The 21,946-nt window shown below is 44.1% G+C and overlaps 1 protein-coding gene across 1 annotated transcript in view; it reads left to right on the top strand.

Annotated features, from left to right (window-relative positions):
• The window catches only part of LOC134301329 (catenin delta-2-like), a 190,598-nt gene that overhangs the window by 74,013 nt on the left and 94,639 nt on the right, over window positions 1-21,946 (top strand). The window contains exons 5-6 of the mRNA XM_062985993.1: window positions 3,826-3,958; window positions 16,904-17,117. Of these exons, the coding sequence (XP_062842063.1) occupies window positions 3,826-3,958; window positions 16,904-17,117 (347 nt within the window). The remainder of the gene's footprint in view (window positions 1-3,825; window positions 3,959-16,903; window positions 17,118-21,946) is intronic.

Here is a 21,946-nt window from a genome sequence, read left to right on the forward strand (position 1 = left end):
ACAATACAGAGTTACATGCACAAATGCCACTTAAAACTTTACTGTGCAAAAAAGAAACCTTATGTTAACCATGTCCAGAAGCGGCGTCGACTTCTCTGGGCTCGGAGGCATCTAGGATGGACCATCACACAGTGGAAACGTGTATTGTGGTCAGATGAATCAGCATTCCAGGTCTTTTTTGGAAAAAAAGGACCATCCAGACTTAGGAACAAGTTCCCAATGTTATTAGGAACAAGTCCAAAAGCCATGGACTGTGTGTCATGGTATGGGGTTGTGTCAGTGCCCTTGGTAAAGGTCGTTTACACTTCTGTGATGGCAGCATTAATGTACAAAAGTACACTGAGATCTTAGAGCAACATGTGCTGCCTATAAGGCATCATCTTTTCCAGGGACGTCCATGCATTTTTCAACAAGACGATGCAAAACCACATGCTGCACACATTACAAAGGCATGGCTGCGGAAGAAGAGGGTACGGGTACTGGACTGGCCTGCCTGCAGTTCTGACCTGTCCCCAATAGAGAATGTGTGGAGAATTTTGAAAATAAAGCACAAAATCACTTGGTATCCTCTGTGCCAAAATGTCTTTTAAGTGTGGTGCGACATTACAAAGTGGTAAATGTCTGTTGATGCATGCTCAATAATCCAGGTACACAAATCCACAAAGTTGAATCAGTTCATCTGGACACAAGTTTGTTGTAGAGATACGTTTCGCCACTCAATCCGAATGACTTTTTCATAATGCTGTAAATAATTCTCAGGCTGCCTCGATCGCTAAAATGATCCGGCCTGACCGCTACCCCAGCGCCTGATTGGTTATGAGTCTAGAGACGGGGCATAGTAGCATGGTGTTCTGCACTGAGCCAGCTGTGCATCGCTCCCCCATCGTTCCCCTTGGGTTTGATTTTGCCTGCCTCCGACATGAAGCGTCAGAGTTCATTTCAGCCCACGCATATGCCGTGAAGAACCATGCAGATTTTATTCGTATGGAAAATGATGCGGACGTTTATGCGGTGCAGTGGAGCACGACTGAATATCTGGAGTAAACATTGCAAAAAGCAACCAGTTGTCATTCATTTCCTGTTAGAGCTGGCGATTTCTGCCCACTGTAGGCAAAACGAACACTGGCGATGTAGGTGAAGTAGAATCTGATTTGTGGTCAATTATTTTATTTATTTACTTACAAGCGATCTTCAAAAAGTTTCCGCACTTTTATATTTTCATTGGAGACGGTGAGGGTGGGAGGAGTAGTAATCGGTCGTGTCTAAGAGACTGAGAGACGCTTATAGTCCGGATTTACTGATCCACCACCCAAATAATACCTGCTCTGTGGTGGTCCTGTGGGGGTCCTGACCATTAAAGATCAGCATGAAAGCAGGTTAAAAAGATATGTAAAGAAACATATGGACTACAGTCCGTAGCTTCTATAACTACAAAGTGCTTCTATATGGTAAGTGGAGCTGATAACATGGACAGTGAGTGTAGAAACAAGGTCAAATTAGATCTAGTCGATGGGGGTCACATGGGTCTGGCAAAGTCTACAGAGCAACAAATAGGCCACAGTTAGTAACTGTATACCCAGGAAGTTTATCTTTGTGAGAACGCGGATGGATGTTTTGTTACGAGTGCGTGTACTATGCTGCTGTTATACGCACCGCTGTGCTCTATACGTGAGGTCTTTGTTCTCTAAACAGCGCTGAACCACACTCGCTGTCCCAGTTCTGTCATGTTGCAGTGACATTCTTTCGTTTGAGTATTTTACAGGATTTAGCGCAGTCGCACGTACCACTCACAACACACAGTATGGAGCCAAAAGTATGTGGACACCACTTCTAACGATGACGTTCACGATTGTGTTTCAGCCATACCAGTTGCTTAAAGGTGTATAAAACTAATATTATGCTTTTAACTTTGTGGCCAGTGTGTGAGGATGGTCCATACAGGTTCCAGGAGACTCCCTGTGCTGACCTGAAGTGACCTTACAAATTCCCCTTTGACTAAACAGGCACAAATTCCCACAGATACTGCAAAATGTTAGGAAAAAAATAATAAATAAATATATTTTAATAATTTTAATTTAATGTTTGAACTAAACAACTTTGATTTTTAAATTGTTTTTTTAATTAATTTTATTTTATTTTTTTATTTTAATAATTTTATTTTTTTATATTATTTATTTATTTGAAACTACAAGAAACCCAATTCCAAAAACACTGGGACAGCAGTGATGTGCTAATCTCTGTATTTAATTAAATAAATAATTATATTTTATTATAATAAATATAATCATTATAATAATATAATAATAATAATAATTAAATAAATGTAATAATTTAATAATGTTAATTTAATGTTTCAACCAAACAACTTAGTTTTTAAATTTTTTTAATTTTTTAATTTACTTTATTTATTTTATTTTATTATTTTATTTATTTTATTTTTTTATTTATTTTATTTTTTATATTATTTATTTATTTGAAGCTACAACAAACCCAATTCCAAAAACAGTGGGACAGCAGTGATGTGCTAATCTATGTATTTAATTAAATAAATAATTATTTTTTTATAATAATAAATATAATAATTGTAACAATATGATAAAAGTAAATTTTAGGTTATAATAAATAAATATAATAATTTAATAATTTTAATTCAATGTTTCAACTAAACAACTAACTTTTTATTATTTTTTCATTTATTTATTTTATTTATTTATTATTTATTTTTTAATGTATTTATTCATGTATGTATGTATGTATGTATTTATTTATATTTTTATGTATTTATTTATATTTTTATTTATTTTATTATTTTTTATACATATAAAAAAGTTGGCGTAGGGGCATGTTTACCTCTGCGTTACATTAGTTTAACATTTACCAACAGCAGCATTTTTAATGGAAGACAGGTCTGGACTGCTGGCTGGCCAGTCTAGCACCTGCACTCTCTTACTAATATGATGGTTGCACAGCAAGTGATATTGATTCTGTTCAGCTTTGGGGACTTCATGATGGACCTGCACTCTATCCAGGGTGTATTGCCGACTGATCTTCCAGTGATAGAACCCGAAGCAGTGCAACCCACCCTGACCAGGATAAAAACACTTGTTGCCACCTCTGGTTGGCGTTTTTGTTAGCATTTCGTTTACAGTATCATTGCATCTATGCTAACTTTAATGAACCGAATTCAAAGAGCTGTTATTATCTTATCAGCAGATCGTTTTCGTTTCAAATGGATGGCCAGCGGATTTAGCACGCCGCGATTGTTATCTGCTGCTAGCCGCTCTGCGTTTGGCTTCTGGTGCGCCGGTTATCAGATGCTTATCCGTGTCTGATAACGACTTTCATTTAGATGCTTTGCCTGGCGATGGAGTCAAACATTATGTCCTAGTCTGTGTGTTTGTTTGTGTGTGTGTGTGTGTACGCTGTTTGTTTATTGCATAGCAGAATATTCGATTCTGTAGTGGGTGACTATAGTAGGTGACTTCTCTGTGCCCCAGTAGCGAACCCTGACTCTAACCCTACATTCAGACTAGCAGCGTTGGGTTGCTTTGCTGTCAGTTTGGTCTTAACTTGACTTGAATTAAGAATAATAAAGAAAGAAGATCATTTAGATACTTAGGTTGGCCCATGACCACTTGACAGTTTGAGCCCCTAGGTTTTAACCGACCTCCGGTGTCTAAGGGAGGAAGGGCTGGAACAGGGTTTCATCTAATCGATATTGCAGCAGTGACTCTCGTCGCCTCGTCAAGGCAGGAGTATCATAGGCCATCAACTCTAGTCGAAATATATGGACTGTACTAAAACAGTACTGTACTTTCTCTCTAGGGAGTTTGGCTGGCGAGACCCCGAGCTGCCGGAAGTCATCCAGATGTTGCAGCATCAGTTCCCCTCGGTCCAGTCCAACGCAGCTGCGTACCTACAGCACCTGTGCTTCGGGGACAACAAGATTAAAGCTGAGGTAAGCTGCGTTTTTGTTCTCTGCCTACAGAAAAGCTGACCGAGCTCCCTCTGACATACAGTGTATCACAAAAGTGAGTACACCCCTCACATTTCTGCAGATATTTAAGTATATCTTTTCATGGGACAACACTGACAAAATGACACTTTGACACAATGAAAAGTAGTCTGTGTGCAGCTTATATAACAGTGTAAATTTATTCTTCCCTCAAAATAACTCAATATACAGCCATTAATGTCTAAACCACCGGCAACAAAAGTGAGTACACCCCTAAGAGACTACACCCCTAAACGTCCAAATTGAGCACTGCTTGTCATTTTCCCTCCAAAATGTCATGTGACTCGTTAGTGTTACTAGGTCTCAGGTGTGCATAGGGAGCAGGTGTGTTCAATTTAGTAGTACAGCTCTCACACTCTCTCATACTGGTCACTGAAAGTTCCAACATGGCACCTCATGGCAAAGAACTCTCTGAGGATCTTAAAAGACGAATTGTTGTTCTACATGAAGATGGCCAAGGCTACAAGAAGATTGCCAACACCCTGAAACTGAGCTGCAGCACAGTGGCCAAGATCATCCAGCGTTTTAAAAGAGCAGGGTCCACTCAGAACAGACCTCGCGTTGGTCGTCCAAAGAAGCTGAGTGCACGTGCTCAGCGTCACATCCAACTGCTGTCTTTGAAAGATAGGCGCAGGAGTGCTGTCAGCATTGCTGCAGAGATTGAAAAGGTGGGGGGTCAGCCTGTCAGTGCTCAGACCATACGCCGCACACTACATCAAATTGGTCTGCATGGCTGAAAGCCCGCAAACAGTTTGCTGAAGACATGTCAACAAAGGACATGGATTACTGGAACCATGTCCTATGGTCTGATGAGACCAAGATTAATTTGTTTGGTTCAGATGGTCTCAAGCATGTGTGGCGGCAATCAGGTGAGGAGTACAAAGATAAGTGTGTCATGCCTACAGTAAAGCATGGTGGTGGGAATGCCATGGTCTGGGGCTGCATGAGTGCAGCAGGTGTTGGGGAGTTACATTTCATTGAGGGACACATGAACTCCAATATGTACTGTGAAATACTGAAGCAGAGCATGATCCCCTCCCTCTGGAAACTGGGTCGCATGGCAGTGTTCCAGCATGATAATGACCCCAAACACACCTCTAAGACGACCACTGCTTTATTGAAGAGGCTGAGGGTAAAGGTGATGGACTGGCCAAGCATGTCTCCAGACCTAAACCCAATAGAACAACTTTGGGGCATCCTCAAGCGGAAGGTGGAGGAGCGCAACGTCTCGAATATCCGCCAGCTCCGTGATGTCGTCATGGAGGAGTGGAAAAGCATTCCAGTGGCAACCTGTGAAGCTCTGGTAAACTCCATGCCCAGGAGAGTTAAGGCAGTTCTGGGAAATAATGGTGGCCACACAAAATATTGACACTTCAGGAACTTTCACTAAGGGGTGTACTCACTTTTGTTGCCGGTGGTTTAGACATTAATGGCTGTATATTGAGTTATTTTGAGGGAAGAATAAATTTACACTGTTATATAAGCTGCACACAGACTACTTTTCATTGTGTCAAAGTGTCATTTTGTCAGTGTTGTCCCATAAAAAGATATACTTAAATATCTGCAGAAATGTGAGGGGTGTACTCACTTTTGTGATACACTGTACTTAGGTGGATTCGCATTTGAGGCCAGTCCCACTCATGGAGAGTCACACACTGATCCCCGCTTTCGGGCTACTAACCAGGGTTCTTAGACAGTACTGGGGACCGACGGACTGCATCCGAGAGGGGTATATTGACCTGGCATGCTCCCTCCGAACCCTTCTTATTTGCCCATACTTTGGTGGATTCGCGTTTGAGGCCAGTCCCACACATGGAGAATCACACACTGATCTCTGTTTTTGGGCTTCTTAAACAGTACAGGTTCTTACATGGTATTGGGGACCCCAATTGCATGCGAGAGGGGTATATTTGCCCAACAAACGCTCTCTTCTAACAAACGCTTCTTATTTGCACATACTTAGGTGGATTTACGTTTGAGGCCAGTCCCACGCATGGAGAGTCACGCACTGATCTCCACTTTTGGGCTACTAATCAGCGTTCTTAGACAGTACTGGGGACCTCGATTGATCTGAGAGGAGTATATTTGCCCAACAAACGCTCCCTTCTAACAAACGCTTCTTATTTGCACATACTTAGATGGATTCGCGTTTGAGGCCAGTCCCATACATGGAGAGTCACGCACTGATCTCTGCTTTCGGGCTACTAACCAGGGTTCTTAGACAGTACTGGGGACCCCGATTGCATTTGAGAGGAGTATATTTACATGACTTGCTCCCTCCAATCACTTCTTATTTGCCCATACTTGGGTGGATTCGTGTTTGAGGCCAGTCCCACTCATGGAGAGTCATGCACTGATCTCCACTTTTGGAGTACTAATCAGGGTTCTTACACAGTACTGGTTCTTACACAATGCTGGTGACCCCAATCACATCCGGGGGGGGTATATTTGCCCAGCACACACTACCTCCGATTGCTGTTTATTTGCCCATACTTAGGTGGATTCGTGTTTGAGGCCAGTCCCTCGCATGGAGAGTCACACCCTGATCTCTGCTTTTGGGCTACTAACCAGGGTTTTTAGACAATACTGGTTCTTACATGATACTGGGACCCCGAGTGCATCTAGGGGGGTATATTTGCCCAACACACGCTCCCTTCTAACAAACGCTTCTTATTTGCCCATACTTAGGTGGATTTGCATGTGAGGCCATTCCCACGCATGGAGAGTCACGCACTGATCTCTTCTTTCGGGCTACTAACCAGGGTTCTTACACAGTACACGTTCTTACACGGTACTGGTTCGTACATGGTACTGGAGACCCCGATTGCACCCGAGGGGGGTATATTTGCCCAACACACGCTACCTCCAATCGCTTCTTGTTTGCCCATACTTAGGTGGATTTTTGTTTGAGGCCAGTCCCACACATGGAGAGTCACGCACTGATCTCTGCTTTTGGGCTACTAACCAGGGTTCTTAGACAGTACTGGGGACCCCGATCGATCCGAGAGGGGTATATTTGCCCAACAAACACTCCCTTCTAACAAACGCTTCTTATTTGAACATACTTAGGTGGATTCACGTTTGATGCCAGTCCCACACATAGAGAGTTACACACTGATCTCTGCTTTTGGGCTACTAACCAGGGTTCTTACACAGCGTTGAAGACCCAACACCCTTTTTAGTCCTGTCCTTTCCCACCCAGCAGACTAGAAGCCAATTTTGTCTGCTGCATTCAAGGCGCCCAGCCGACCGGTAGCAGAGCTGAGATTCAAACTGATGTAAAGCAATGTATCGACAGCCATTCTTCATAAAGCAGCTCTGTAATTATATCCCAGAGGTTCACAGATATTACATTTATAGAATAAATCTGAAATAGCAAAAAATGATCCACAGAGAGTGAGGAGCCAGCCGAGAAACCACAAAATGTAATTTAATGATAATAATAATAAAAAAAAGCAGCGGCTCTTAAATGAGTTTATTTTCCAGTGAGCACCGGTCACATGATTACTCCTTCGCGTTCGGAGACTGTCACATTTATTAAGCCAACTTGCGACACTCCGTTCGCTCTGATTTGTCTTGCGTTCGCGCTACATCTGGAAATGAGCTCTGAGATTGAGTTTGCGGGGGATGCTCGAGCGGAGTCGGAAGCGTTTCATTAACGGATGTGTGATAATGATGCAGAATACTTCATCATGTGCCGGGACCATTTATTCAAACTGGCTTATACACCGACGAGGCATAACATTATGACCACTGACAGGTGAAGTGAATAACACTGATTATCTCTTCATCATGGCACCTGTTATTGGGTGGGGGCCAAATTGTGATAACAAGACGACTGGGTCAGAGCATCTCCAAAACTGCAGCTCTTGTGGGGTGTTCCCGGTCTGCAGTGGTCAGTATCTATCAAAAGTGGTCCATGGAGGGAACAGTGGTAAACCGGCGACAGGGTCACTGATGGCCCGTGTGGTCCGATCTAACAGACGAGCTCCTGTAGCTCAAATTGCTGAAGAAGTTAATGCTGGTTCTGATAGAAAGGTGTCAGAATACACACACAGTGCATGACAGTTTGTTGCTTATGGGGCTGCATAGCCGCAGACCAGTCAGGGTGCCCATGCTGACCCCTGTCCACCACCGAAAGCACCAACAATGCATCGGAAATGGACCCCGGAGCAATGGAAGAAGGTGGCCTGGTCTGATGAATCACGTTTTCTTTTACATCACATGAATGGCCGGGTGCGTGTGTGTCGCTTACCTGGGGAACACATGGCACCAGGATGCACTATGGGAAGAAGGCAAGCCGGGCGGAGGCAGTGTGATGCTTTGGGCGATGTTCTGCTGGGAAACCTTGGGTCCTGCCATCCATGTGGATGTTACTTTGACACGTACCACCTACCTAAGCATTGTTGCAGACCATGTTCACCCTGTCATGGAATCGGTATTCCCTGATGGGTGTGGCCTCTGTCAGCAGGATGGTTTGAGGAGCACAGCCTCGAGTTTGAGGTGTAGAGTTAATTACATGTGACAGCACATGGCAGATGGTTGTGCGGCTCTGGACAGGTTATTTCACGACTGCCATTCATTTTCCCGGCGTGTACGGCGGCGCGGGCCCTCTCGCATTAGGCTAACGGATGGTGAAAAATGACACCACGCTGCATCACCCTGCCGAGGGCCATCGAGAGGCGTTTAGGAAACGCTGATCCTGAGATGTTGCTTGTTATACCTGCTGGGCTGTGTTATGGCCTCGGGGTCTTAGTGCCTCCTGGATTTCAGCATGCGGAAGTTTTTGGTCTGCTTTTTGCTGTCAGACCTGGGTAGGAATGAATGGATATATATCTGGCAACCGTGTTAGAGACCATGGCTTTATATTGGGTATGTGGTATATTGGGTATATTGGGTTGTATCCATGTACAAGCTAACCACTGACTGTGTTCCATAGTGCGCCCATCACTCTAAATGGTATCCCAAATGGTGCTTTACCCGCTTTGTTGGCTGAAATTCTTGTCGAAGCTGTAAAGCATGGTGAAGGGTGCATCTTGGTTTTGAACCGCTGTGTTGGTCAAAATTCTAGTCCAAGCTGTGAAACATGGTGAAGGGTGCATCGTGGTTTTGAACCGTGTTGTTAAGTGAAATTCTCGACAAAGCTGTAAAGCATGCTGAAGGGTGTATCATGGTTTTAAACTGCTTTGAAGCTGTGAAGCGTGGTGAAGGGTGCACTTAGTTGGTCACAATTCTAGTCAAAGCTGTAAAGCATGCTGAAGGGTGCATCATAGTTTTAAACTACTTTGAAGCTGTGAAGCATGGCGAAGGGTGCATCTTGGTTTTGAACCACTGTGTTGGTCAAAATTCTAGTCCAAGCTGTGAAACATGGTGAAGGGTGCATCGTGGTTTTGAACCATGTTGTTAAGTGAAATTCTCGACGAAGCTGTAAAGCATGCTGAAGGGTGTATCATGGTTTTAAACTGCTTTGAAGCTGTGAAGCATGGTGAAGGGTGCACTTAGTTGGTCACAATTCTAGTCAAAGCTGTAAAGCATGCTGAAGGGTGCATCATAGTTTTAAACTACTTTGAAGCTGTGAAGCATGGCGAAGGGTGCATCATGGTTTCGTGAAGCATGGTGAAGGGTGCATCATGGTTTTAAATCGCTTTGTTGGTCACAATTCTAGTCGAAGCTGTGAAGCATTGTGAAGGGTGCATAACGGTTTTGTAACCGCGTTGTTGGCCAAAATTCTCAACAGAGCTGTGAAGCATGGTGAAGGGTGCATTGTGGTCTTGTGAAGCATGGTGAAGGGTGCATCGTGGTTTTGAACCGTGTTGTTGGGTGAAATTCTTGACAAAGCTGTAAAGCATGCTGAAGGGTGCATCATGGTTTTAAACTGCTTAGAAGCTGTGAAGCATGGTGAAGGGTGCATCATGGTTTTGAACCGCTTAGTTGGTCACAATTCTAGTCAAAGCTGTAAAGCATGATGAAGGGTGCATCATGTTTTTTTTAACCTTTTTATTGGTCAAAATTCTTGTCAAAGCTGTGAAGCATGGTGTAGGTTGTATCTTAATTTTGAGCCGCTTTGTTGGCCAAAATAATGGTGAAGCGTGCATCATGGTTTTGAACCGCTTTGTTGGCCAAAATTCTTGTCAAAGCTGTGAAGCATGGTGAAGGGTGCATCTTGATTTTGATCTGCTGTGTTGGCCGAAATTCTCATCAAAGCTGTGAAGCATGGTGAAGTGTGCACCGTGGTTTTAAGCCTCTTTGATGGCTCAACCTCTCGTCAAAGCTGTGAAGCATAGTGAAGGGTGCATCATGGTTTTGAACTGCGTTGTTGGGCAAAATTCTCATTGAAGCTGTGAAGCATGGTGAGAGGTGCATCATGGATTTGAACCGCTTTGTTGGTCGAAATTCTTGACGAATCTGTGAAGCATGGCGAAGGGTGCATCATGGTTTTGAATGGCTTTGTTGGCCAAAATTCTCGTCATAGCTGTGAAGCACGGTGAAGGGTGCATCATGTTTTTAAACTGCTTTGATGGCCAAAATTCTCTGTATTAATTAATCCTGAAGGTGTTGGATGGGATTGATCTATCTCTAAATAGCAAACCAATCTAAGTGTTGCCAGAGTGGGATTTCTTACTCCAGAGAATGTGTTCCAAATGCTCGAGGGTCCAATAGCCATGAACTACATAATGTCGGGTTTGTTGGCCGAAATTCTCGTCATAGCTGTGAAGCATGGTGAATGGTGCATCATGGTTTTAAACTGCTTTGATGGCTAAAATTCTTCGTTTTATTAATCCTAAAGGTGTTGGATGGGGTTGATCTATCTCTAGATAGCAAACCAATCTAAGTGTTGCCAGATTTGCTACTCCAGAGAATGTGTTCCAAGTGCTCAATGGTCCAATAGCCATGAACTAGACTACACGTTCTGTGGTCACATCAATAAAAATGTGCTTGTTGAAAAGTTACCTCAAATTCTAAGGGGTGTCCACATACTTTTAGCCATGTATTGACTTTTCTAACAAAAGTAACCTCTCCTTGGCTGCCTCACACTGTCGTTTCGGGTTCATCAACGGAACAGACCGTAATTAAGGACCCGTTCCCGCTTCCAGTCTGTGGTCTTTAGTTTCTTATTGTTTTTCCACACGCTTCAAAACATCTGTTGCACCTTAACAGTCGCTGATCACGGTAATTAAGTGCGTCTCCGCCATTCTGTTGTGTCGAGATACGCGCCGCGTCAAAGCAGACCGTATTCTCAGAAGTGGCCCCGCGAACGTGTGGATGGATTCGGAGCCAGACAGCTTTCGGTCTATTGTTGTGCACCAAATGAGCGAGATTAGATTAGCCCTGCTCTTCGGGATGGATTGAGGGTTTGTCCGTGCGCCAGGAAGGGATTGGAGGAGATATCTACGCACTTACCTCTGGAGACCTCAGCAGAGCTAGGAGAGCTGAAGAAGTTGTACATTATGCTGGAAACCTGCTGAGTTCACATAGTTGGGCTATCAGTCTGAAGATTGTGAGTTTGAATCCTGGCTCTGCTAGGGCAAAGTCCTTAACCCTGTCTGCTCCAGGGGAGCCGTACGATGGCTGACACTGTGCTCTGACCCTAGAGCTCAAGAGCCCAACGGTGGCTGCAGGACCTAGCTGGGATTTGAACTCTCAACCATTCAGTTGCTAGCCCAAAGCTCTACTCACTACGCTGCCCACCACTGTCCCATACACTGCCCCATTATTTTACATTTACCCAAAATACATGCAGTTCCACAGGACCATGGAACGCATTAACATGTTTCCCATACATCCTTATAGGAAAAAATACCTTAAAACTCAACGCCACTCCCAGAACCAAATGACGTTGACTTTCAAGGTACCACTGTATATACAGTGTATCACAAAAGTGAGTACACCCCTCACATTTCTGCAAATATTTCATTATATCTTTTCATGGGACAACACTATAGACATGAAACTTGGATATAACTTAGAGTAGTCAGTGTACAGCTTGTATAGCAGTGTAGATTTACTGTCTTCTGAAAATAACTCAACACACAGCCATTAATGTCTAAATAGCTGGCAACATAAGTGAGTACACCCCACAGTGAACATGTCCAAATTGTGCCCAAATGTGTCGTTGTCCCTCCCTGGTGTCATGTGTCAAGGTCCCAGGTGTAAATGGGGAGCAGGGCTGTTAAATTTGGTGTTTTGGGTACAATTCTCTCATACTGGCCACTGGATATTCAACATGGCACCTCATGGCAAAGAACTCTCTGAGGATGTGAGAAATAGAATTGTTGCTCTCCACAAAGATGGCCTGGGCTATAAGAAGATTGCTAACACCCTGAAACTGAGCTACAGCATGGTGGCCAAGGTCATACAGCGGTTTTCCAGGACAGGTTCCATTCGGAACAGGCTTCGCCAGGGTCGACCAAAGAAGTTGAGTCCACGTCTTCGGCGTCATATCCAGAGGTTGGCTTTAAAAAATAGACACATGAGTGCTGCCAGCATTGCTGCAGAGGTTGAAGACGTGGGAGGTCAGCCTGTCAGTGCTCAGACCATACACCGCACACTGCATCAACTCGGTCTGCATGGTCGTCATCCCAGAAGGAAGCTGACGCACAAGAAAGCCCGCAAACAGTTTGCTGAAGACAAGCAGTCCAAGAACATGGATTACTGGAATGCCCTGTGGTCTGACGAGACCAAGATAAACTTGTTTGGCTCAGATGGTGTCCAGCATGTGTGGCGGCGCCCTGGTGAGAAGTACCAAGACAACTGTATCTTGCCTACAGTCAAGCATGGTGGTGGTAGCATCATGGTCTTGGGCTGCATGAGTGTTGCTGGCACTGGGGAGCTGCAGTTCATTGAGGGAAACATGAATTCCAACATGTACTGTGACATTCTGAAACAGAGCATGATCCCCTCCCTTCGAAAACTGGGCCTCATGGCAGCTTTCCAACAGGATAACGACCCCAAACACAACCTCCAAGATGACAACTGCCTTGCTGAGGAAGCTGAAGGTAAAGGTGATGGACTAAACCCAATTGAGCACCTGTGGCGCATCCTCAAGTGGAAGGTGGAGGAGTTCAAGGTGTCTAACATCCACCAGCTCCGTGATGTCATCATGGAGGAGTGGAAGAGGATTCCAGTAGCAACCTGTGCAGCTCTGGTGAATTCCATGCCCAGGAGGGTTAAGGCAGTGCTGGATAATAATGGTGGTCACACAAAATATTGACACTTTGGGCACAATTTGGACATGTTCACTGTGGGGTGTACTCACTTATGTTGCCAGCCATTTAGACATTAATGGCTGTGTGTTGAGTTATTTTCAGAAGACAGTAAATCTACACTGCTATACAAGTTGTACACTGACTACTCTAAGTTATATCCAAGTTTTATTTCTATAGTGTTGTCCCATGAAAAGATATAATGAAATATTTGCAGAAATGTGAGGGGTGTACTCACTTTTGTGATACACTGTATTAGGGATGTTTGGGACAGTGGTAGCTTAGTGGGTCGAGGTGTGGGCCCTTGACCTTCACAGCTCTTGGGATGCCATACATAGACTGACTTTGCTCTCTGACCCAAGCTTCCAAACAAGCTGAGATTTGCAAAAAGAAGAATCACCATAACAGCCATAACATTAAAACCACCTCCTACCATATAGAAGCACTTTGTAGTTCTACAATTACTGACTGTAGTCCATCTGTTTCTCTGCATGCTTTGTTAGCCCCCTTTCATGCTGTTCTTCAATGGTCAGGACAATAGTGGTGGTGTGTTAGTGTGTGTTGTACTGGTATGAGTGGTATGACACTTCACTGTCAGTGCTGGACTGAGAAAAATCCACCAACCTAAAATATCCAGCCAACAGCGCCCCGTCGGCAGCGTCCTGTTACCACTGATGAAGATCTAGAAGAATAGATGCAGCAATAGATGAGCGATTTCTGACTTTGCATCAACAAGGTGGACCAACTAGGTAGGAGTGTCTAATAGAGTGGACAGTGAGTGGACACGGTATTTAAAAACTCCAGCACAACACACACTAACACACCAGCACCATGTCAGTGTCACTGCAGTGCTGAGAATGATCCACCACCTAAATAATACCTGCTCAGTGGTGGTCCTGGGAGAGTCCTGACCATTGAAGAACAGCATGAAAGGGGGCTAACAAAGCATGCAGAGAAATAGATGGACTTCTATATGGTAAGTGGAGCTGATAAAATGGACAGTGAGTGTAGAAACAACGAGGTGGTTTTAATGTTATGGCTGATCAGTGTATATAACCAATTAACCAATTACCCAACAAAGAAGTCGTTTCTTAATTAACTCCATCGGTTCAAAGTCGTTTAAATTCATTTCCCACTTCGACAGCTGATATTTCAATTATGGGCCAAACTGAAGGTCTCGACACCTTAGTTCCCCTGAGAGAGAAATCTGGTGCTCTAATGAAATGTGACTGAGGAGCAGGTGTCGACAATGAACAAAGAAACAGCTTTCCGAAGAGGAGCCGAGACCGGGAACCAAACTAGAAATGCGAAGAAAAGCAGAGACCTTTATTTGCTTGTTGCTATGCAACAACACATATGAACTAATGCAATAGTAGATTATTGGTTTAAACCCAACTGCAGTAACTTATGTAAAACATAAATAAATTAAACAGGGGGGCTGGGGTGGCTGCGTTGTTGTCTGGACGGGCGCCTACACAGACACTATTGGCTACGTCCGTTGGGATGAATGGTTGACAGGATTTCTCATTACTCTGCTGGCTGGTTGATGTAGCCTGCATAGAGATGGTGAATAATGGAGAGCAGTGCGTGACTGTAGAGTAGGGATCTGTAGCAGTAGAGGAAAGATACACATGGGAATTGTATCCCTCTAGAATTTGAGAAAAAAGGGGGAAACGCCATCATGGCCTCCACACATTCTCTACTGGGGACAGGTCAGGCCAGTCCAGTACCCGTACCCTCTTTTTCCTCAGCTTCTTCTGCAGATGTCCCTGGAAAAGATGACGTCCTGAAGGCAGCACATGTTGCTCTAAGATCTCAGTGTACTTTTCTGCATTAATGCTGCCATCACAGAAGTGTTAATGACCTTTGCCAAGGGCACGGACACAACCCCGTACCATGACACACCCTGGCTTTTGGACTTGTTCCTGATTACAGTCTGGATGGTCCAAAAAAACACCTGTCATGCTGATTCATCTGACCACAATACATGGTTCCACTGTGTGATGGTCCATCCTGGATGCCTCCGAGCCCAGAGAAGTCGACGCCGCTTCTGGACATGGTTAACATAAGGCTTCTTTTTTGCACAGTAAGTTTTAAGTGGCATTTGTGCATGTAACTCTGTATTGTAGAGCTCGACAAAGAAGATCACAGGCTCAGCTTAAGTCTGCGCGCTTGATTTTTACGTACTAAAACTCTCAAATTCCTTGAATCGTTGAATAATATTATGCACTGTAGAGGGAGGAATATGCAAATCCCTTCCAATCTTTCATCTTTACTTATCAAAGATTCAGCCTTTCCTGGATGCTGCTTTGATTACAATCATCTCATTACTAGCCCTATATTGCCCCCGTCCCAACTTTTTTTGGAATGTGTTGCAGGCCTGAAATGAAGGAATGCAGGTATATTAACAAATGAAATAAAGATTTTGGGTTGTAGATTATAGACAAAGTTTGGGCTAAACAGGACACTTCAAGACAGCTAACTCACGATGCTAATCAGTCAGACAGCGTATTGTACATGTATTTCCGCTCTCTGCCCCGCGAGTGCTGCGTGTATTGACAGGAATCCGAAGCGCTCCGAGTGTTAAAGAACGTGTCTGACATGGCAGTTGACTTGTTTATTCGTTCGTCTCATCAAGCCACGAGGGTCTGGAGAGAGGAAGCGAGTGCGAAGTAGGAGCCGGTGTCAATCACGGTGATTAAAAGCAGCGCTTATTCGGGCGCACTCGGCACTTCATAGGAGAGCCGGTAATGAACTTGGCTTTTGCTTTAATTGATTGATGGAGAAAACAAAGGACTTGTTGACAGACTTAGTCATGCCGTTGATTCTCGAATGGGTGATTGATGCATTGATTTTTAAAGTAAATCTAAAGTAGATCTAGATATTTGAACGTTGGGGTAGTCTGAGGCGTTTCTGGATCTTACCATATAGAAGCACTTTTGTAGTTCTACAATTACTGACTGTAGTCTATCTGTTTCTCTGCATGCTTTGTTAGCCTCCGTTCATGCTGTTCTTCAATAGTCAGGACCCCCACAGGACCACTACAGAGCAGAGCAGGTATTATTTAGGTAGTGGATCATTCTCAGCACTGCAGTGAAACTGACATGGTATGAGTGGATCAGACACAGCAATTTCACTGCTGGACTGAGAATAGTCCACCGACCAAAAATATCCAGCCAACAGCGCCCCGTGGGCAGCGTCCTATGACCACCAATTGAGGTCTAGAAGATGACCAAGTCAAACAGCAGCAATAGATGAGCGATCGTCTCTGACTTTACATCTGCAAGGTGGACCAACTAGGTAGGAATGTCTTACAGAGTGGACAGTGAGTGGACACGGTGTTTAAAAACTCCAGCACAATACACACTAACACACCACCACCATGTCAGTGTTACTGTGGTGCCAAAAATGATCCACCACTTAAATGATACCTGCTCTGTAGTGGTCCTGTAGGGATCCTGGCCATTGAAGAACAGGGTGAAAGCAGGTTAAAAAAGCATGCAGAGAAACAGATGGATTACAGTCAGTAATTGTAGAACTACAAAGTGCTCCTATATGGTAAGTGGAGCTGATATGCTGAAATGGACATTGAGTATAGAAACAAGGATCAGTGCAAATAGTAGTGAATAGTAGTAAAAAGACTGTGCAGTACCAACACTACCAACATTGACATTTCTTCCCCCAGATTCGGCGGCAGGGTGGCATACCTTTGCTGGTAGATCTGCTGGACCACAGAATGGCCGAAGTCCACCGCAGTGCCTGTGGAGCTTTGAGGAACCTTGTTTACGGCAAAGCTAACGACGACAACAAGATCGCTCTGAAAAACTGTGGTGGAATTCCAGCCCTGGTGCGTCTGCTGAGGAAGACCTCGGATGTGGATATCAGAGAGCTGGTCACAGGTAAGATGCACATACAAAGGGGTCCATCCTGCAAAAACACCTCTTTGTTTCTACACTCACTGTCCATTTTATCAGCTCCACTTACCACATAGAAGCACTTTGTAGTTCTACAATTACTGACTGTAGTCCATCTGTGTCTCTGCATGCTTTTTTCCCCCACTTTCATGCTGTTCTTCAGTGGTCAGGACCCCCACAGAACCACTACTGAGCAGGTATTATTTGGGTGGTGGGTCATTCTCAGCACTGCAGTGACCGACATGGTGATGGTGTGTTAGTGTGTGTTGTGCTGGTATGAGTGGATCAGACACAGCAATGCTGCTGGACTACATCTGTATATAGTAAAATACTTCACAACTAGGTGGTCTGATTGTGTAACAAGTAGCCACTATGCTAACGCAAGGTTAAAATCAATTTATACATATAGAAAAACAGCATACAGAAAACACAGTGAACGCAAATGCTAATACTACAACACTAAACAACAACCAAAACACTCACAGAACAAACCGTAAGCTAAATGCTATGCTAAAAGCTAAAGGCTAAATGGAAGCCTTTGCCACTGCTACATTAAAACCACCTCCTTGTTTCAACACTTACTGTCTACTCAGTTGCTAGTCCCGTATCCCTACTTAAATCTAAGTAGCTTTGTATAACCTCTAAAATATCTCTTATAACGGCGGACTTGAATGTAGCGTCGTCTTTTAATAAGCTTTAAACGTTCTTGTCTAATGAAATGTCCAACAAGTCTGAATGTGCTGCTCGAGGCTAAGTTAACTTCATTACCGCATAATTGATCTACCAATGGACTGGCAAGTGTCTGCTAATGTACTTTAGAAATTTTCCTCTTATCTCCTCTTTCTTGTGCGGCAGTAAAAAGTCAATGCTCTGAAAAGAAACTGATAGAGAAGGTAATGTGTTCGTCTCCCTGTTTACATTTGCATTTTCATTTACGGCGTTTAGCCAACGCTCTTATCTGGAGAGAGTGACAAAAGTGCCTCTTCGGTAAACATTTCCTTACTAGACAACAGTCTAAGAAGCGACGGGATGTTTATTCCACCGCCTGGGTGCTAGCACAGAGAGAGAAGTAGATTGAAAATCAGGTGTGCGGCTGCATTTAAAATTTTAGTGGACATGCAAAAACTTCCGACAATGAGGTGCCTCGAAAATTTAAGGGACTAGACAGAGACTAGGAATTGATTGCATATTAGAGTTTCAGGTTTTCAGGTCATTTCTGGATGCAGCGGCGTACTGTGTTAAATGACAACGATTTTACGAAGTACTCCTAAACCCGTGTGGCTATATGTATGACAGTAGCATGTTCTGTCTAAATGCTCAAAGCTCAGGTCTATTTAACAGTGAGATCTGAGCACCTGCAGATTCCCTGAATCTTTCAACAATATTAAGTACGATAGATGGTAAAATGCCTATGAGTCTGTCCGAAAACCTAGTGAGCTTTCTACATAGATGCATTTTACGTCATCCTACACTCTCCTGAGAAGAAGTCTGTCTGAATTCCTAGATGCCTTAAAATGCTGCCTACTGAGGTGCCTTATTTTGAAGCGATAATCTGACTGAATAATGAGGGAGCATCCGATGCTTCCTTAGCAGTGACAATTCAACCGTTTTCAGTACACCAAGGGAGATGTTAGCCGGCATGCTAGCGGGTTGTGCCGCCCCAGCCCGTTGGTTTGAATGGCCTGACGCTAACTGTGTTAGCTTAGTAAGCAAAACTGCAGCGACGGTATTGCCGTAATCGCTGTCTAAGTAGTGTGTCTAAAATACCTGCAGCGGCGAACTGTGTTAAATGTCAATGATTTTCCGAAGTACTCCTAAAGCCGTGTGGCTATATTTATGACAGTAGCATGATGGTTTCTTATGCAATGTTCTGGCCTTGTCCTACACAAACTGAGATCTCTCCAGCTTTGCTGAATCTTTTTACAATATTAAGTACGGTAGATAGTAAAATGCCTAAACAATGAGTCTGTCCGAAAACCTAGTGAGCTTTCTATATAGATGCATTTTACGTCATCCTACACTCTCCTGAGAAGAAGTCTGTCTGAATTCCTAGATGCCTTAAAATGCTGCCTACTGAGGTGCCTTATTTCGAAGCGATAATCTGACTGAATAATGAGGGAGCATCCGATGCTTCCTTAGCAGTGACAATTCAACCGTTTTCAGTACACCAAGGGAGATGTTAGCTGGCATGCTAGCGGGTTGTGCCGCCCCAGTCCGTTGGTTTGAATGGCCTGAGGCTAACTTTGTTAGCTTAGTAAGCGAAACTGCAGTGACAAAATCACCTGCCCTATAAGTCGATGTCTTATTAGAATCCGCTCTACTTAGGCAGCTACTGTACACAGGTAGGCAGTAGATTACAAGGCAGCTCACTAGGTTTTCGGACAGACCCAACATTTGGCAAGGTGTATCCCTAGATATTATTGGGACTAAATAACAACTACGCAAAGAGGGGGATTAAAAGGAAAGCAGCCAGTTGATAAATACGAAGTAATAAACAGTTATACAAAATATAATATCTGCAACCAGCTACAGAGGTAGTGGATAAAACAGGGATAGTGCAGAAATGAGAACAGGATTTCGCAATACGAATGCTCTATCCCAGGCAGTCTAGAGAACGAGGTGTTGTAGCCAATGCGTGACAAAGAGGAAAGGAACTTGCCTTGATATTTATAGAAAACTCTTCCACCTGGAGCGCGAGTCACAAATTTACATACTGCAACTCCATGCCCCCTCTGTCAGCCAAACTAGGCCGTGCAACAGGGCATGACTCTTAATCTCCATTCGGCAGCCACCCCCACATAGCCAGTTGTGTCTGTTGAGCCTCAATCTCAAAGCCTAAATCCATAACATTTCAATCTGATTAAGTTTAAGGTGAATGCAAGAGTCTATTAGGAAACTCAGGGCAGAAGGGCTAATGTCTAGGGGAGATTTAGGGTGGCCAATCCACCTGCTGCTGAAGGAGAACCAGTTTTTGACCAATGTGTGTGGACATCCCTTTTTTTATTTTCCTCAGGTGTTTCAACACTATCTATTGCTAACAGGTGTACACTGATCAGCCATAACATTAAAACCACCTCCTTGTTTCTACACTCACTGTCCATTTTATCAGCTCCACTTACCACATAGAAGCACTTTGTAGTTTTACAACTGACTGTAGTCCATCTGTTTCTCTGCATGCTTTGTTTGCCCCCTTTCATGCTGTCCCCACAGGACCACCACAGAGCAGGTATTATTTGGGTGGTGGATCACTCTCAGCACTGCAGTGACACTGACATGGTGGTGGTGTGTCCACTCACTGTCCACTCTATTAGACACTCCTACCTAGTTGGTCCACCTTGTAGATGTAAAGTCAGAGACCATCGCTCATCTACTGCTGCTGTTTGAGTTGGTCATATTCTAGACCTTCATTAGTGGTCACAGGACGCTGGCCACGGGTGCTGTTTGCTGGATATTTTTGGTTGGTGGACTATTCTCAGTCCAGCAGTGACAGTGAGGTGTTTAAAAACTCCAGCAGCGCTGCTGTGTCTGATCCACTCATACCAGCACAACACACACTAACACACCATCACCATGTCAGTGTCACTGCAGTGCTGAGAATGACCCACCACCCAAATAATACCTGCTCTGTGGTGGTCCTGTGGGGGTCCTGACCATTAAAGAACAGGGTGAAAGGGGGCTAACAAAGTACGCAGAGAAACAGATGGACTACAGTCAGTAATTGTAAAACTACAAAGTGCTTCTACATGGTAAGTGGAGCTGATAAAATGGACACTGAGCGTAGAAACAAGGAGGTGGTTTTAATGTTATGGCTCATCGGTGTCAAAACGTGAAATCTTTAAGACAAGGTTTGACAAGAAACATGCTCAGAACCTTGATCTTAACCCCTGTGATTGCCATTAGGAAGGATTGAAACACTGACCTGAGCCAAATTGGCACAAATTCCCTCAGGCACAATGGTAAATGTAGCATAAAGCCTACCCAGAAGAGTGGGTGCCAGCTCCATGGTAATGCCTAGGGTGTTGGGAGTAGTACATGCTCAAATGTCAGGTGTCTACATACTTTTAGACGTACAGTAAACGTTTAGGAAGTACATAATAGTCTCCCATTTTTATCCTGCACTGTAATGATAAGACATAAACATACTGAAACACCTCCTGAAACGAGGCTGTATGTATTCCCAACGACTCTGTAAAACCAGCGCAGCTATTAGCGGACGGACAGGCTTTATAGTGGATTTAGTGGACGGCTTTGGCTAGTCCGTTGCTCTCCTGTTAAGCGTAGATTACCATATAAATTAAACTCACTGCTTTGCTGCGTACTTAAAAGAACCCCCTGTCACCCTTTAATCAGCCGGCCGGAGGCTCTGAGGGTTCTCGGCTTTTTGGTTTCTAATATGCCAGTGAATCAGGGTCACACTCGGCCTGCTTCTGTAGGGCGCCTGTTGGTTGGGGGGCTGAAAGAGGCCGGTGCTGACCGGGGTAAAGAGGTATTCGCTCGTCTACCTTCATACGCATATGAACTTGAGTGACATCCCATTTTTAATCCATAGGGTTTAATATGATGTCGGCCCACCCTTTGCAGCTATAACAGCTTCAACTCTTCTGGGAAGGTGTTTTTGAGAATTCTTGACCATTCTATTCTTCCAGAAGTGCATTTGTGAGGTCAGACACTGATGTTGGATGAGAAGGCCTGGCTCACAGTCTCCGCTCTAATTCATCCCAAAGGTGTTCTATCAGGTTGAGGTCAGGACTCTTCCACACCAAACTCACTCATCTGTGTCTTTATGGACCTTGCTTTGTGCACTGGTGCGCAGT

The sequence above is a fragment of the Trichomycterus rosablanca genome, chromosome 23, assembly GCF_030014385.1.
Source record: "Trichomycterus rosablanca isolate fTriRos1 chromosome 23, fTriRos1.hap1, whole genome shotgun sequence".
Lineage (NCBI taxonomy): Eukaryota > Metazoa > Chordata > Actinopteri > Siluriformes > Trichomycteridae > Trichomycterus > Trichomycterus rosablanca.